The 18,269-nt window shown below is 46.9% G+C and overlaps 1 protein-coding gene across 1 annotated transcript in view; it reads right to left on the minus strand.

Annotated features, from left to right (window-relative positions):
- The window catches only part of Hhat (hedgehog acyltransferase), a 238,387-nt gene that overhangs the window by 31,359 nt on the left and 188,759 nt on the right, over positions 1 to 18,269 (minus strand). The window contains exon 11 of the mRNA XM_028760381.1: positions 8,056 to 8,200. Within this exon, the coding sequence (XP_028616214.1) occupies positions 8,056 to 8,200 (145 nt within the window). The remainder of the gene's footprint in view (positions 1 to 8,055; positions 8,201 to 18,269) is intronic.

The following is an 18,269-nucleotide window of genomic DNA, read 5'->3' on the forward strand; positions in this document are numbered from 1 at the left end:
AGCTGCTTTCCCAGACAGCTGCTTCTCTTTAACCTAACATGGATCACCACGACAGCTGAGATCTCCCTAGGAGCACTGTCATCTTTTCTTGGCTAGTAAATCTAAACCAAGGCCAACCACTGATACACTCAAGAGGTGGCATTAGGCCTGCCAGCCTTTACTTGGCACAGAGGATGATCAACTGAGCAACCGTTGCCCAAGCCATTATAAACTCTGGGGTGACGTCACACAGCAGTGGCTGACCGACACATGCTAGCCCCAAACACTGCCCAATCTAGATCAATACTTCTTTTCTCTGAGTCTAGAATCAACAATGAAGTGGGAGCAAAGCACAGAGCACAGCTTAGTCTCTGCCAGCCATCTTCAAACTAGGGTTGATTAGCAGGAGAGGTTTGCTTACCATGGGAGATTAGCAGGGTTTACCACGCAGAAAAAACAGTCTGGATCACTGTTGCTGATAATCACGCTGAAGACTTGATTTCCACATTGTCAACTTAGACACACACGCTTGTACACACACACGCTTGTACACATGTGCACACAAACACGCAACTTTTCCTAAAAGTAATCTTGCTCCCAGTTTGTCTCAATTTGCAGAGGAAAATCAACCTCCCTCCCCTACCTTATCTTATAGGAAGGTATTGACCCCTCTGAGGAATTAGAATGATCCCCGGAGACACTGAACAGTACCCTGCAGTTGAATGACTGGGGACAGGCAGATGGAGGGTGGCGGTAATAAGCAGTCAGCGGTTAAAGCAAAAAGAGTTCCAAATCTACAGGGTTAATTACCAGCAAAGATACAATCACTTCACTCCTACCTGATCAATCACATCTATTCAGGAGTTCTGTTTAAAGACACTTTACAAGGTTTCCCTCTTTCACCGAATCCCTGCTTAGCAGGTTTCACACACAAACACAGAAGAGAGCCAGGCATCCTGGCTGAGCGTCTTCCCTAGCAACTTCAGAAATTCCCCCAGTGCTAGAAAGTCTCCAGGTACTCCGATACCCAGGTCTCACTCCTCACCTCATACACCTGGTGACATAGGTGACGATGCGGCAAGGAACAAAGAAGCCAACACGTCTCACAATCTTAAATCCAGGTGTTGTGATGCTTAATTCTAGCTGTGTCGAGTGTCTTGCTGAGGAATTGTCTGGAGCAGGTTGGCCTGTGCATATGCTTGTGGGGAACTGTCGATTATCGAGGTGGGAAAACCCACCCAGGGGCTCCTGGGACATATCAGACAGGAGAGGGCTACATGAAGGCACACAAGCAGGCATCCATTTGTTTTTCTTTGCTCTTGATGGTACGTGTGATGCAACTGTCTGCTTGAGTTCCTACCTTGATTTTACCTCAGTGATGGACTATAATCTGGAACAGTAGTCAGAAATAAATTATTTCCTTCCATAAACTGCTTTTGGTAAGTGTGTTTTATCACAGAAACAGAAGTGAAACCAGGACAGATGCCAAGAACGGCCACAGCGGACCCATGTCTAACCATAAACACTCGAAGTGTGAGTCAACTTCACTGGGCTGGGGGCACCTGCTGGCCAACCCTCTAGAGCAGTGGTTCTCAACCTTCCTAATGCTGAGACCCTTTAATACAGCTCCCTGTGTTGTGGTGAACAACCCCCAACATCATAAAATTATTTTTGTTGCCACTTCATGACTAATTTTGATGCTGTTATGAATTGCAATGCAAATATCTGATGCGTAGGATATCTGGTATATGACCCTGTAGGATATCTGGTATATGACCCTTGTAAAAGGGTAGTTCCATCTCAAAGGGGCTGCGGCCCCCAGGTTGAGAAACACTGCTCTAGCGTCTAGCTCTAAGGAGGTAGAAGCAGAAGTAATGAGAGACATGAAACGTCCATTTGAGCTGAAGTCTAGTGTGAGTCCTCACAAACAGCCTGGGAGGCGCTGGCATCGGCCCTCAGTCTTCGTTCATGCACAATACATCATGAGGGAAGTTTCACTCCCAGGAATGTGAGAAGCTGGGAGGGAGGGAGTTTTACTTCACCACAGATCTCTTGGCTCTCCGGAGCCACGCTTCAGTTTGCCTTGTAAGAAAGTCCCTGTCTAGAAGCATTTGCATCAGGAGATGAATAAACAGTCTGGATAAGCTAGCAACATGGGACAAAATACACTTTCTCCTCTCTCCAGCAGAGACAGGAAGCAGATTCGGGGAGTGCTGGGGTTCTGACATGCACAACAGCACACCCTCTCCTCCCTCACTGGGATCCAGAGGAAAAGGAACCAAGTTCCTCAGGGAAAGCAGCCTCTTGTGGAGTTAAATGTTGAGTCACGGTTTGCCAAGCTACATGATGTGATAAGGAAAAAGAGAGACAAATGTGTGTGTGTGTGTGTGTGTGTGTGTGTGTGTGTGTACATGTGTTGCATATGTGTGTACATGGTACACCCATGCAGTTGTGCAAGGAGTCAGGAAGGAGGATGTTGGGGGGTCTGTATGCAGGTATATGTGTATTTGGGTGCATGTATGTGTGTGTAGGTGTGTGGGGAGTGAGACACACCTGCATGTGTGTGCCAAGGAGTGAGGCTAATGTTGGAGAGATCTGTGTGCAGGGTTCACTCACTCACGTGTGTATTATGTGACTCACACAGAGCAGTTGCCTGAGTCACCTCTGCTCATGAAAGTAGCCCCAGAAAACTCACTGGTTCACTAAGGGAGGTTGCACGGAATCCTTTCTTGGTCTGTGAGTACCCTATGTGGTATGAACAGATGTCTCCCCAGGAAAAGCCATAAAACACAGAGTTACGTCTCATTGATATCTTTACAGAGCAGAACACAACAGCTGCTTGCTAAAGAAATCAATGCTCACATCAGCCTGGAAGGTTGAAGCTACTCCATCACAAAGCTTCTGCAAACAAATACAATATAAGCAGCACTTTGTGCTTTTCTCTGTCGAGCGTAGCCCAGGGTAGCTCATCCTAGAGTTTGCCTCTGCTGAGTATAACCCAAGGTATCTCATCCTGAAGTAAGCAGGTAGCACAAGACCCCCAGCCATGTCCTCCTTAGGTCTGTAAAACTTTAAGTAGCTTAAAGCATGTTTAAATGGAACACACACACACACACACACACACTAATATTAGAGATGAAGACATGGAATCCGTACTTTGCTGAATTATCTCAGCAACAGAGGTGAGTCTTACTGATAAAATGCCATGAGCACTGTGCACGCCAGAGCCCATGTTTTTACCAGGCACGTCTACCTTCCATTCTGTATCAGAGCAGGGAAGGTATGCTGTAGAAAAAGCAGACCCAGTCTCTCAGCCTCCTCTCTCACCTGGAGTCCAGGATGAAGACTGCCACGGAAGCACTACAGTAAATCTGACAGCTTAAAACAAAACTGACTGTATCTGAGTTTACGGCACTGGAGACGGGGAGGAGCTGACTCTGAGGTCAGTCTTCCAAGCTACCCCAGGAGAGACTTGTAGAAACATCAAAGGGGTGGGAAACAGCTCCCAGAGGATCAGTGAGCACTTATCCATGTATGTAGTCATATTCATTAGAAATCAGTAAGCACGCATCTGGGCACACCCATCTCTGTTAGATCTGGCGACTGTGGATCTACAGTTTCCATATCCCTGCTGAGTTAGCAAGCTTGTATCCGTGTGCATTGTTATCTGATTTGCTGTGAGGTACGAGTCCCTAACCGTGAACTGCAACACTCCCTCCTAGATGGAGGGTCACATGACTCAAGAGTCAGGGATCTACAAGACTCAGAAGCTCAGAAGGTTAAGAGTCACAAAGCCCCTCCCCAAGATGGTAGAAGCAACAGCCATCGCCAGTGGGAGGAGACTTTTCTTTGGAGTTGCCTGCAAGCTGTTCCGGGGAGCTCCAGGGATGCAGCTCTTGTGAGCCATCTCTGTGTGGTGGGCTGTTCAGTGGTGCAGCTGCCTTTGAGTCTCCCATACACCTTTAAGAAACCTCACATCATAAGAAACTGCGTTGACCTCACTGGTTCACGAAGCTAGACTTGTGTGGAATTGTTCCTTCGATGTATCATCAAGTCCTATCTGGAGTGGGCAGACATTTGTTCATATCTTCCCAGGAAATGTCACACACTAGTGTGATGGTTAATGTTGACTACAAACTTGACAGGACTGGAATCAGCTAGGAGGCAAGACTTCAAGCATGCTTGTGAAGAACTGTCTACAGTAAATCAGCCTCTGGAGTGCCCGGGAAGGACTAACTATGCTAATTGGGGAGGATTCCATCCCTGTGGGCTGGCGCCTGGATTTCATAAATGGGAGGTAGCAATCTGAATATAGGCATTCGTCTCTCTGCTTGATTGCAGAAGCAACATGATCAGATACCTCTATGACTTTCCAGCCATAATGGGACTGTACCTGTGGCAGTTAACATTGCCCGGTATTTTATCACAACAGAAAAGTAACTAAAACAATGGTATTTGCAAACCCTTAATAATCTCTGTCTCTTCTCTGTGCTGCCTGACTCCTTGAGTTGGGGTCCATAGGGATGATTAAGTACTTCTCTGTCTCCGCAGCCATACCTAAGCCGTCACGGCACAGAGGAAGGTACCCTGCCATCCAGACTCTGAGCTTGAATATGAGATGTTCCCTGGAGACAGGTCTCCTGACGTCTTCACATCCTCTGTGTGGAGAGATGAGTTTTAGAGCAAGAGGAACTGACCTTACCCCCAAAGGTAGAGGTCAGAGATGCCCAGGCTGCAAGATGTGTCAGGATGCCCTGGTATCTCCACCAGTAGCTACATGTACAGGGCAACAGGCCCTCCAGGGTCCTTGGGGTCCAGATGACTTCAGAAGTCAGATTTTCTTTTTCAGTTTTAGAATGCTGATCTATTAACCCCCCAGCAGGACCTGAGGATGCATACTACCAACTCATTAATTAGTTCTTGTACATAAACATGAATATTTATAACAACCATCTCTATACTACCAACTCATTAATTAGTTCTTGTACCTAAACATGAATATTTATAACAGATATCTCTATCAGGTTATGAGGCAGTCAGGCTCGCCAGGATGGGAGATTTGCCACCATCAGCCTCACTTCCTTCCATGAGAGATCTAAAACTCAGGAATTCAGGGAAAAAAACAAACTCAACAAGAAAATGGCTTATGGGGAAACTGACAAAATTCCAGCAGACATTGCTTGACTCACGCTTCCCCCGAAACAGACCAGTTAAGATCCCAGTAGGCCTGTCTGTCTGGAGAGCTTCTGGCTTCAGAACCTCAAAGAGAAACTATTGGAGATTCTTATACAAAGAATCAGAATCCCTGATCCTCCTGAGTCCAAGGAGGGCAGAAATACTGTGTCCTATCACAGGCCACAGGCCACAGAATGCTGGCCCCATACACTGGCAGATCCACAGGTGCAGGGCAAAACGGTGCTACGAGCCTCCTGCCGTGCAGGAGCAGCCAGTGCACTCTGTCCTCTTCAGCACCAACACGCACCAGGTCTGCCCCCACCTCTTACTGCAGGCAGCTAGCAGCTCCTGGCTCTGAGTCCATTCCCACAGCCTTGACTACAGTTGACTTTCATGTATCAATCACTGGTCTTTCCTCTTCTTCGAATCCAACTCAAACTTTCCACAGCCTCTGGGACATCTCCATCTGGGTGACTGTGTGACACAGACTACTGATACATGCCAATACCTGCCTGCTTCCCACAGCACCAGCCTGGAACTGGCCAATGGGATGTGAGCAGAAATGTCACATGTCAAGTCTAAGTTCTTCAGTATCAGGCCTACTGGCCTCATGTTCTCTTCCCGGAAGCCAAGACAAGGACGTAAATATGATCAAACATTCTAAGTCTTAGAGTTCTAGCTTAGAAAAATGACTGGGTTTGCAACTGTGAGAGAAGTAAAACCACATATGTAGGAGGTGGGATGGGACATGTGCATATGTGAGCATGTGTTTCATATGTGTTCAGAGGCCAGCGAATAGTATCAAGTGTCCTTCTAGATCACTCTCTGCTCATTCCTTTGAAATGGGATGTCTTACTGAACCTGAAGCCAGGCTAGGCTGGCAGCTAGAAAGTCCCAGGAACCCTCTTCTCCCCACCTTCCCAGCCATGCACCACCACCCCCTGCCTGCCCACAGCACAGCTCTGGAGTCTCAGGTACATGCATGGTAATACAAGCTTTTTATATGGCTGTTGAGGACCTAAACCTGCTGACCCATCTCCTCAGTCCCGAGTAATAAACATGTACAGTGAAGATCTACCAAGAACAGAGTTTCTGCTGTGGAGATTCCCTGGCACGCTGGCTTTCTTGGTGCATAGCTTAAACACCACTCCTGGGTAATGGCCACCTGCTATGGAAAGCCCACCACTTCCTACCAGCCTCTAGCAGTTCACTCAGACATCTGCCCAGTTACCCCAAGCAAGTGTCCCATGAAAAACATTTATATTTGGCTTCCATATTTATAATCTATGTTTCTTTTATCTCTCCCACCTCTCCTTGGATACTGGGTCTCACTGTGTAACTGAGGCTAGCCTCAGACTCTGAAGCATCCACATGTAACATCCTGAGTGCTGCTCCTGAGTGGAGGAGGCACCACGCACAGCCTGGGCTTCCCATTCCATCCTTGTCTTCATGTTGATTTTTAAATAGTGAACATCTGATGTATTTGACTTATTGAAGTGGAAATCGGAGCCTTAGATGACAAGAAGCCCAAGGTCAGCTCCCCCTGCCCCAAGTCTCCATGTGCCTATCACTGTGCCGGGTTCTGTGGCAGCAAGCAAGAAGAGTAGAACGCGGTTGCCCTATCATTCCATTCTTTGTGCCCGCCACCTCTGGTCTTTATCAGAAAGAAGCTCCTGACTGCAGAGCACATGGTTTCTTTATGAGCCATCAGCTGAACGTCTCAGGAAGTTATGTCAAAGAGGGGCTTTTACAATGACAAGACCAAAGGCACATGGGATCTAGTGGGCCCGCTGAGCCACACAGTCTCCATTCATGGCTGATATTCAGGCATCTGGCAGCTGTACCCAGTAAATATTTCTGGTGTGAAAAGAGAGCTGCCGAATAAATATCTGGGGCTCCTTGGGTACCCCAACACAGAGATAACAGATGAGCCATGTCCATTTCCACCACCGCTGCTCAGCCAGGACTCCCTAAACCCAAGCATAGGGACAGGAAGTGGAACGGGGCATCTTTTCTTTGGAAGTACAGTGAGCTGGCTATAGTGCTATGCTCGGTGAATATTCTATTCTCCCTTTTCAGAAGTCCTGGAGTGTCTTAGTGCCAGCCCAAGAGAAGCGGTGACCATAGAGATAATGATGGTCAGCTGTAACGTTTTCACAACTGCCACACGCTTACATTCTACCTGCCACAGACACAGCTTTGCTATGGAGTTGTGTGTGCATGAAACAAAAGATTAGCCATAGTTGGGGCCAACAAGATGGCTCAGCGGGTAAGGTGCTTGCCAGGCAAGCCTGGTAACCTGAGTTATCCCTAGAACCCCTGTAAAGGTAAAAGGAAAGTAACAACCCCACAGAGATGTCCTCTGACCTCTTATGCACACATGCCATTGCACACATATGCCTATAAACACATAGACACACATGTCTACTTTTTCAAAAAAAAAAAAAAAGATTGGGTAATGATGTCAAGAGACAAGCATCCAAGTCTAGAGCTGGACACAGGACCCAGGCCCATAGCTCCAGGACAGCAAAAGAAGACCTGCTGGCAGGATGTCAGAGCATAAATGGAAGAAGGTTGGACTGCATGCACACTGAAGACTGGGATCTAGAGATGCTGGGGGAGTGCAGGAAGAAGTTACAACATTGGAGATGTGTGAGAATGAGAACATGCAGGATCCAGGGAGCTGGGGTCCCACATCTGGACGTCAAACATCACAGGCGGCCAACATGAGCTACTTACACATAGGTAGCACTGCAGTCACAGTGGAACAGAAGCCGTTCCCAGCTGACACTTGTTGGCCACATGTCATAAATGTGGCTTTCCCAAGACTCTCAAGTCAATAATAGCATCTGCATCCCAAGGAGATCATACGGCGGCATGCAGCGCTGCAAGGCAACTCACCTTGTAGGAAGATCCTGTTCCAGTAGGTTTTCCCAACATGAATCCCCCCGAGGAACACCAGGTTGAAGAGGATCAGCATGGAGGTGGAGCAGGAGGCGAGCAGAGCGTGCCATCGGCGGCGGGCTTGTGGGGAGAGGTGCTGGGCCTATGAGAAAACGCAAGAAGCATCTCACTGAAGGAGCAGAACTATGGCTAAGGTTTACTTCTGTGATGGTTTACTTCATCCCAGGGAGCAGCACGCTTAGGAGGTGTGGCCTTGTTGGAGTAGGTGTATCACTGTGGACATGGGCTTTAAGACCATCATCCTAGCTGACTGGAAGCCAGTATTCTGCTAGCAGCCTTCAGATGAAGATGTAGAACTCTCAACTCTGCCTGCACCATGCCTGCCTGGATGCTGCCATGCTCCTGCCTTGATGATAATGGACTGAACCTCTGAACCTGTAAGCCAGCCCCAATTAAATGTTGTCCTTTATAAGACTTGCCTTGGTCATGGTGTCTCTTCACAGCAGTAAACCCTAAGACAACTTCTGTCTGGGTATTTCTACTGCTGTGATAAACACCATGACTGAAAACAACCAGGGGGAAAAAGGGTTTATTTCACTTTACAGCTTACATGTTCATCATCCAGGGAAGTCAGGGCAAGAACTCACAGCTGGAACCTAGGAAAAGGAACTGATACAGAGGGCAGGGGAGAGTGCTGCTGACTGGCTTGCTCCCTGTGACTTGCTAATCATGTTTTGATACAGCACCCAGGACCACCAGCCCAGGCGTGGCATCACCCACAATGATCTAGGCCCTTTCACATCAACCTTTGATTTGCACAATGCCCCACAGGCCAATCTTGTGGGGGTGTTTTCTCAGTTGAGGTTCCCTCTCCCAAATGACTCTACCTTCTGTTAAGTTGACATAAAACCAGCAGGACATCCTCCTGTCACCAGGTCCAGACTCGTCGTCCTTCTGTGCCTGCAGCTAGGTCATTGCTGAGACAGTTTTTAAAACCTCTAGCCTACAACATATTTGTTCTACCCTAAGAAGTGATGTACTCCAGAGATGTTACTTCCTCCACACTGGGCCTCCCTCCAGACTTGGCAATGTAAGTTCTAAAGCTCGTTAAGATGGAGCAGCCTTCTCACCCACACTGCCTGTAAATCCATAGACAAAATCACTTTTAAATTGTACAGCTCCACACCAAGCCAAAGTGACCAGGGCCAAGATCATAGTGACTGTGGTGGTTTGAGTACACTTGGCCCAGGGAGTGGCACTCTTAGGAAGTATGGCCCTGTTGGAGGAAGTGTGTCACTGTAGGGGTGGGCTTTGAGAGACCTTCTTCCTAACTTCCTAGAAGCCAGTCTTCTGTTTGCCTTCAGAACAAGATGTAGAACTCTCAGCTCCTCTAGCACCATGTCTGCCTGGACACTGCCATGCTTCCCATCTTGATGATAATGGACTGAACCTCTGAACCTATAAACCAGCCCCAATTAAATGTTGTCCTTGTAAGAGTTGCCTTCGTCATGGTGTCTGTTCACAGCAGTAAAACCCTAACTAAGACTGACCTTCTAGATTGGTGGACTTGACCCTAGGAAGTCAGTCAGTCTCTTGCAACCTGACTTGCTATGAGGTTGGGTGTATGAGAGAAACACTGTGATTGTCAATTTGATGGAATTTAGAATTACCACAGAAACAAATCTCTGGAAGGGTCTGTGAAGGGGTTTCTAGACTGGGTTAACTGAGTGGGAGCAAGTCCTAGACTGCATAAGAGAGATGAGGGTTGGGGGAAGCTGAGCACCCTCTCTTCCTCTGCCTGTGAATGTGATGTGGCCAGCTGCCTCATGTTCCCACCTCTGTGACTTCACAGCATGATGGACAGGACCCTCAAACTGTATGGCAAAATAAACCCTTCCTTCTCGAAGCTGCCTTTGTCGGGCATTTTGGCAGCATAACAAGGAACTGATACAGTTTCTCAACAGCACACAGTAGCAGCTGAGAAGGTGGCTGACCACAGTACCTGAAGGATTATTGATGGAGAGACCTTCCCAGTGAGCACAGAAGCCCTGTAATCCATCCTGGGTCCTCACGTTATGCCCCTTTGGTAGTTCCTCTCGGATTTTACAAAGTAAATCAATCCTTATACCTCATACCTTAGATTGCGGTTGCCCTTCCCAGTAAGGCTACCCCACCATGGCAGGAGGCATGAGAACGCCATAAAGACATCTGAGTAAAGCCAGGGGCAGCGCCACGGGGTTTCTAACAAATGCTTCAGCTAAGTCTACAGGCACAGGAAGAGGAGGCAATAGAAAGGTCGTAGATATTTCCTAACAGTTCTCTGAGGCCACTGGCTTCAGCTACGCTGTGATTTCAAAGGCTCCATGGCAGCAACCTGGGTGAGTCACACAGGCAGAGACCAGTCCAGAGGCTGAATCTCAGCAGGGTCTGGCTGCAGTGTCCTGATGTGACTGTAACTTAGGGTCCCCTCAGTCTAGAGAAATTGATTCCTGTCCTGGTCCATTCCTCAATTGTAGGTTCCAGGGCTGTTTCAGAAGCACAGATCTCATTGTGGAGGGGGCATCTCCCTAACACCATTTCCTCTTCCCACACCACCTTACAGGGCTTTTATGGCCACCATGTACCCGTGTGGCCTCAGCATGAACCAGCCATATTGGGGACAGTGGCTGTCTAGAGGTGGCCGGAAAAGCTCTGCAGCCCACAGGTCTCAGACAAGATGATGCTGTCACTCTCGCTGCCCCCAGAGGCCATAAGCAGAATCGGGGGATGCTGTCACACAAGGCAGAGAAGGACATGCTCATTACCCAGCTACCCACTTCAGAGAATGCCTGTCCACCGTGGTTTGCATTTTAAAGCAGAAGAAGATGTTCTGTGGGCAGTACTGACTCAGCTAGCAACAACCGGGGAGGTGGTTGGGGAGGAGGCCAAGAAACGAACATGAAGAACTCAGAATAATAAATCAAGAAACCGTGAGCTATCTGAATTGGTATGGATGTGTCCAAATAATCTCCTGTAGGTTCAGAGGCTGCTGTGACAAATTTGACTTCCCAGGACCCAGTGAGCCAAACCCAGTCAGCCTGTCTTCCACCCTGAACCTGACACTCTAGGACAGAGCTGAAAAACCACCCCCTCTCCCTTTTCCCTTATCAGCATAACCCACAGCCTGGTGAAGCTCTAGGAGGCTCTTCTTTCATTAGAGGTGACTAAAATCATTTTAAAAACAACAGGGAACAAGATGTTGAATGACTAGGCTTCCATGGGCTTGCTCAGATGACTGTCATGTACCCTAAACAGGTAGGCCAGGCAGAGTAGGAGGCTCAGTTGAGTGCCCATGTGGAAGAGGGGCCTGTGACAGCTGGAGTGGGCATGGGTAGGGTGGGGGAAGGGCAAAGGAGGGACAAAGGAGTATAAAGAATCCGACCTGGTTTGCCCCTGAGGACTGTCTGAACACTAAGATGTTGCCTGTTATGTAAGGACTTCTTAGACGCAAAATCCAACAGTCAGGCTGATAAATAAGAGGGACACAGAGTCACAAGGGGGTGGGTAGTTGATACAATGTGGACACACCGGAAAGAGAGAAGGGTCACATTTCAGGAAAGACGGAAGTAGGCTGGAGCTCAGGAGTTTTCCAGGCTGCTTAGCGCTTCAAACAATCTAGACTTATACATTGGTTATTTCTAGAATTCTCCAGGTAGTACTCTCAGAGCACAGTTGACTTCAAGTAATTAAACTGTGGCATTAAAACTTCAGATAATGAGGGCTATTGTTTACAAACATAGGTTGACATTAGGGGTCTCTTTACCTTGGAACCTGGGTCTCAGCCACTGGCTTATGGTTGTTGTTGTTTTTTTTTTTTAAGATTTATTTATTTATTTTATGTGAGTACACTGTCGCTGTTTTCAGACACACCAGAAGAGGACATCGTATCCCATTACAGATGGTTGTGAGCCACCATGTGGTTGTTGTGAATTGAATTCAGGACCTCTGGAAGAGCAGTCAGTGTTCGGACTGAGTCATCTCTCCTGCCCCTATTGGTTGTTTTTAAGTTCCATTCTTAGATGTCCCAAGAGGGAAAAAGAGGGTATACACCCTTATTCCACACAGCTATATACATAAGTAGAATGTCATAAATCCTCATTATAAATCCTTCATTTCCTTTGCGATCTTTGACATCCGATGATAACAGTCACTCTTGTGGTCTACTGTATCTAGGATGTAAGCACTTATGCAAATAGAGCCACATGCCCAGCTCAGTCATCTACCCTCCTGCCTCATATGCTTAAAAACACCCTGGAGAAGAGAACTCTTGTTGAGGAATTGTAAACGAGGCAAGGGAATATCCACGTAAAACAAGGAGCCATAAAACATGACAATGACAGTCCAGTCGCCAACCTGATCAGATATCAGAAGTGCGGCTGACAAACAGAATCTTAATTTCATTAACATGAATTTATCAGGATGGAAAAAGAGTCCTGGTGTGGTTTGGCCTATTCCCAGAGACAGAAAGAGCTGTGGCACTCCATTATGCTGGAAGCAAATATTTGGGATTGGTGCTGTCCCCAAGACATGTTTGGAAAGTTGTTAGTTTCCTTCGATGACTACCCCACCAGTCCTGAGAATGAGCCAAGTCCCTGTTCCTCCAGCTGCTTATGGACAAGGCCACTGGATCTAACAGCCATTGGATCTAAGCTCCCTCACTACACATGTCTGCAACTAAGAGGATGGCATGGAAGGAAGATAGAGCGAGTTAGCAAGAACCATTCTGTCCCCGTGCCGATGTCTCAAACATGGCAGAGAAGTAGGCTGTGGCAGTTTCCTTTCCTTGTTAGTGAAGATGTGGGGCTTGCCCTGATGACACCAGTGTCCCAGAACACCAGGAATCTCAGGCCTCAGGTAGACATTTGCTCAAGCATCTGAGAACACTGTTTCAGACCAAAGGTGTGACCATGGCAGCAGCAATCACGGCTTCTTTAACACACCTAATTCCAAGATGAGGACCAACTTGAAACCCACTGAATCTCAGAGCTCAACCAACTTCTGTCAAACTAGTTTGTGCTTCTTGCTGCGAGATGTTGGTTCACATCTCCATAGAAACACCCCTGCCTCTTCTAGCCAAAATCCAGTTTCTGGAAATTGCAAGATTGGCTGGGCCAGCAAGCTGGTACCAGGGGGTTCAGGCTGCGGCATGTGTTACAGTGAGGCCACAAATGTGGGGTGCAGGAAGCTGGTTTGGCAGAGCTGAAGGCCGCTGAGCTTGGCCTCTCTCTCGACTGTCCACAGAGAGCTGAGATTGGGGGCAGCTGAGCATCTGGGGGAGCAGATGGCTGGAGGAATGGCTGCTGGAGACTGTGACAAAGGCTTGGCAAGTGTGACCTGATGCTGTTTATTTTTAAGTAGGGGAGAAGCTAAGAATGGAAACAGGGTGGGATCGAGCAGCTGGACATGGTTCCCCATGAAATCACAGATTTTCATTTTCTAATGACGATGTCAACTTGAGGGTGTGGGGGATGGGAACAACAGCGGGACGGGAGGGGACATTGGACATCAGTGGGGACAGGTGGATGCCCACGAGCTTACACGTGAGTCCTTAATGCTTAGTCCCTTCCTGTGCCCAAGCAAACTGAATATATGAAATATTCAGAAAGCAATGCCTCTGACCTTCCAGTATACGGAACATCAGAAAGAACCTAGTCATATTTTGTATGCTAATTAAGGTTTTTAATTAAAATTAAAAGTGCCTGCTCCCCCCAGTTTCATTTCCTAGTTTGCTTCTGAGCTCTGAACATGCTCCCAGAAGAGAAACAACCTACAGCTGAAACACTGCTTCTGTTCCCCAACCCAGAGCGCACTTCTGCACACACATCTTATAGGCAGGGTTCTCCCCATGCGGCCTGTGTCAGTGGCCTGTGTCAGTCAGTTCTCCCTCACTGTGGCAATGTACCTAAGAAGAACAACTTAAAATAAGGAGCAGTTTATAGTCACTCATTGTTGAACCCACTGCTTTGGGCCAGAGAAGGGCAGACTAGAACTGCTGTGAGAGCAAGTGGAGAGGCTGCTTCCCTTATGGTGGGGGGGTGTCAGTGAGGCAGGACATAAGACATGGTCCCCAAGGACTGACTCCCTTCTAGTAAGACTGTCACCTCCTATCAGCTTATCACACTGTCAACTATCAGTGTATTAATCCATGGATGAGGTCCAGAGCCTTTGTGATCCAATCATGTCCCCAAAGCCACACCTCTAGGAACATTGCTGCCCTGGGAACAGCAGCCCACAAAAGTCACCGAGTATTGATTCCAGAAGCAGAAATACATGACTGACACACTGAAATCTTAAAGGAGCTCGGGTAACCCAGGGGCTTGATTTCAGGGAAGTAGGGCTCAGATACCCCGAGGGGCTCAGTTTCGGGGAGAGGGTGTTGGGTGCCCCCTGGGGCTCTGTTATTCCAGAGACTCATGTACCCTGGGGCTCAGGTACCCCAGAGAGTCAGCAAATCTTTCCAGAAGGTGACAGATAAATGAACATAGGCTACTTTAATAATAAAGTTATCAGGTCCTGCGGCTGGGTCCAGGTACACAAGATTTCAGTTAGACAGCAAGAGTGAATTCAGAAGCTCTACTGTATACCACGATGGGAAATTTAATAATGCATACTATTCTTTTTAAAAAAGACATATTCATTTTTATTTAAGTGTATCAGTGTTCTGCCTGTATGTATGTGTACCACATGTACACCTGGCACCCATGGAGGCCAGAAAAGAGCATTGGATGGCCTGGAACTGGAGTTATGGACAGTTGTAAGCTGTCATGTGGATGCTGGGAACTGAACCTAGGTCCTCTGCAAGAGAAACCAGTGCTCTTAATCAGTGTGCTGTCTCTCCAGCTCCAACATATTGTATTCTTGAAAACTGTATAAAGCAGATTCTGGGTGTTCTCACTAGAGAAAGTGAGCTCATACGACTATGTTCCTATGAGCCAACTCAACCACTCCATAACATATCAGTAGTTGAAAATGTGATTTACATGGGAAATATATGGGATTTTCCTCTTCTCACTTTAAAAAAAATTAAATATTTTCCACATCTAAATTTGGAATGGACAAAGTAAAATGAATGATCTCTGTTCATAACACAAGAATGTAGGTTTCAGGTAGAGCAAAAGAATTCATTGGAAGAATCAAAAAACTGAGCAAAATTTTGGGATTGTAAAATTAATATGCAAAAAACTGGTTGCTGTTGAGAGTAATATTTAAAATGGTGGCACCCGATCTGTCTTGTGTTACAGAGCTGCCATGTTCCCGACTAGGCTAGGCCTGAAGTCACGAGCAGCGGTGTTCTCACTGCTGCTGCTGCTGCTGCAGTAGCAGCAGCTTAGGCTACCAGCTCAGGTGGCCACGAGACACTAGCATGAGAGATGGCTCTGCCAATCTTCCACGCTGTCTCCACAAGGCTGGGCTTAGCCCAGACCATCCTGTCATTCACGCGGGCCAGGTAGGAAATGAGACTCTAGTGCTTAGATTGTTCAAAGGTTTTATATGTTTGGTAATGCTCAGTAACAAGATGCCCACACAATCAGAGGTGTAAACTATACCCAACCTAGATATACCAACTACCTTTGACTGCAGGAGACATGTGAACATCCGCCTGCCTCCATGTTTCCCTCTCACCTCACTCCTCCTTTTCCTTCTCTTCCTCTCCTTACTCCTCTCCTTACTCCTCCCACCTTAGTTCCTCCCAACTTTCAGGGAAAATATGCCACTACAGGTTGCTTTTATATACTATAAACAATTTTCAAAAGCTAGGGAGCTGGGGAAGTGGCTCAGTGTGTAAAGTGTTCGATGTGGATTCCCGGGTCCCACAGCTGGACACAGCAGCACACGTCTCCCGACTCCCCTAGACAAGATGGGAAGGAGAGAAGGGAGAATCCCTGGAAGCCTGCAGGCCAGCCAGCCTGCTGTATACAGCAGCATACAACAGGATACCCTGTCTGAAACTACGCAGAAGGCAAGAACCAACACCCGAGGCTGTCTGACTCCACAGGTGCACATCAGAGAGCATGAATTCACATACACAAGTAAGTGTTTAAAAAGAAATTAAGAAAATGTATATTTATAATAGCACAAAAGAGAATTAAGTATCCAAGACTAAATCTAGCCAAGAAAATAAAATTCTTGCACACTGAAACTAAAACATGGCTTCAAGAAGACGTAAGTAATAGAGAGGCAGCCATGTTCATAGCATCAGGATTTCAGTTAGATGGCAAGAACGAATTCAGAAGCTCTACCGTACACCACGATGGGAAATTTAATAATGCATATTATTATTCTTTTTTAAAAAAGATGTACTTACTTTTATTTAAGTGTATCAGTATTCTGCTTACATGTATGAGTAACAATATTACAGTGACATACAGACTCAATGTGGAGCCCATCCAAGTCCCAACACATTCTTTGCAGGAATAGTCCCATCCTAAATCCATTTTTAATCTTAAAGGACCTGGAATGACCAGAACAGCGCTGGAAAACAAGAGCAGAATTAGAAGATCCACATTCACTGATTTCAAAACTTACTGCATAGTCACACCAGCCAAACCTGCAGGAGTGGCCTAGAGACCAGTCTACGATAGTGTGACCCATGGCACACACAGTGTCTAGAGACCGGTCTATGATAGAGTGTGACCCATGGCACACACAGTGCCTAGAGACCGGCCTATGATAGAGTGTGACCCATGGCACACACGGTGTCTAGAGACCGGTCTATGATAGAGTGTGACCCATGGCACACACGGTGTCTAGAGACCGGCCTATGATAGAGTGTGACCCATGGCACACACAGTGGCCTAGAGGTTAGCATGTGAACAGATGGGACAGAATAGAAAGTCTTGATAGAAACCCACCTGTGGGGTTACAGCATGGTCACCATGGGGGCTCAGACCACTCCATGAAGAAATGATGCCCATACATGTGTCCACCCACAAGAATGAAACTGGACACTTACACTGTATTAAAATTCATTCAAAATAAATCAAATATCTGAAGATGAGGACTAACATTGTAAGACTCTTCATAGAAAATGGTAAGAAACAAGTGCCTCGCCCAGGGCTTTCTGTGGCTTCTTACAGGCTGCAGTGGGAACAAGCTTCCAATACACAGCCTTTGTGGGAATGTTTCAGATCCAAACCATAAGATTCACCAGGTGTCAGTTTCAAAAGCAAAAGCATGTGGCTTGCAGTCACACAAAAAATTTAAAACTCAATTGGAATTTACCAGAAAAATATAATAATGTAGTGAAATCTCTGAAAATTACAGAAATTTCAAGTGCCTTGCATTACAGGATGCAATTAACAGGGAAAAGGTAACCCAACAATAGAAAATATCCACAATTATGTGTCAGTGAGGGATTATGATCACAATATGTAAAGAACTGCTACAATTCAACAACAACAAAAGCCAAAAAAAAAAAACCCCTGAAAAATAGAAAGAACTTGATTGGCATTCATTCAGACAATAAATACAAATTCCCAGTAATCATATGATGCCTACTTAATGTTAACAATCATGGGAAAGTACAAATCAAAACCAGAAGACACTGATCTATACATTCTATGATGCCTATTTTAAAGAAGCAGGAGGAGGAGCAGGAGGAGAGGAGGAGGAAGAGGAAGAGGGGGAGGAAGGTAGGAAGGGGAGGAGAGAGAGGGGAAAGATGAGAAGGAAGAAGAGGAGGAGGGAGAGGAGGAGGGGAAGAAGAGGAGGAGGAGGGGAAGAGGGAGAAGAGGAAGAGGGGAGGAAGAAGAAGAGGATGAGGAGCAGAAAGAAGAGGCTGGGGACAAAGAAAGGACTGAGGAGATGGCTCAGTGGGTAAAACACTTGCCATGTAAGCCTGATGAAATGAGTTTGAATTCCTGGAACCCACGTAAAGCTGGGTCCACTGGTGTGTGTCTCTAATCTCAGCACTCCCACAGAGAGACAGGAGATGGAGACAGACAAAACAAAACAAACTCCCAGAAGCTCACAGGAGTACATGGAGGCAAATAAGGAAAGGACCCTGTTCTCATGTGAAATGGAAGATGAGAACTAACACCCAAGGCTCTCCTCTGTCCTCTGTCTACCTCTCTCTCTCTCTCTCTCTCTCTCTCTCTCTCTCTCTCTCTCTCTCTCTCTCTCTCCCTCCCTCCCTCCCTCCCTCTCTCTTTCTTTCTCTCTCTGTCTCCATA

The sequence above is a fragment of the Grammomys surdaster genome, unplaced genomic scaffold (genome assembly GCF_004785775.1).
Source record: "Grammomys surdaster isolate TR1022 unplaced genomic scaffold, NIH_TR_1.0 130, whole genome shotgun sequence".
Classification (NCBI taxonomy): domain Eukaryota; kingdom Metazoa; phylum Chordata; class Mammalia; order Rodentia; family Muridae; genus Grammomys; species Grammomys surdaster.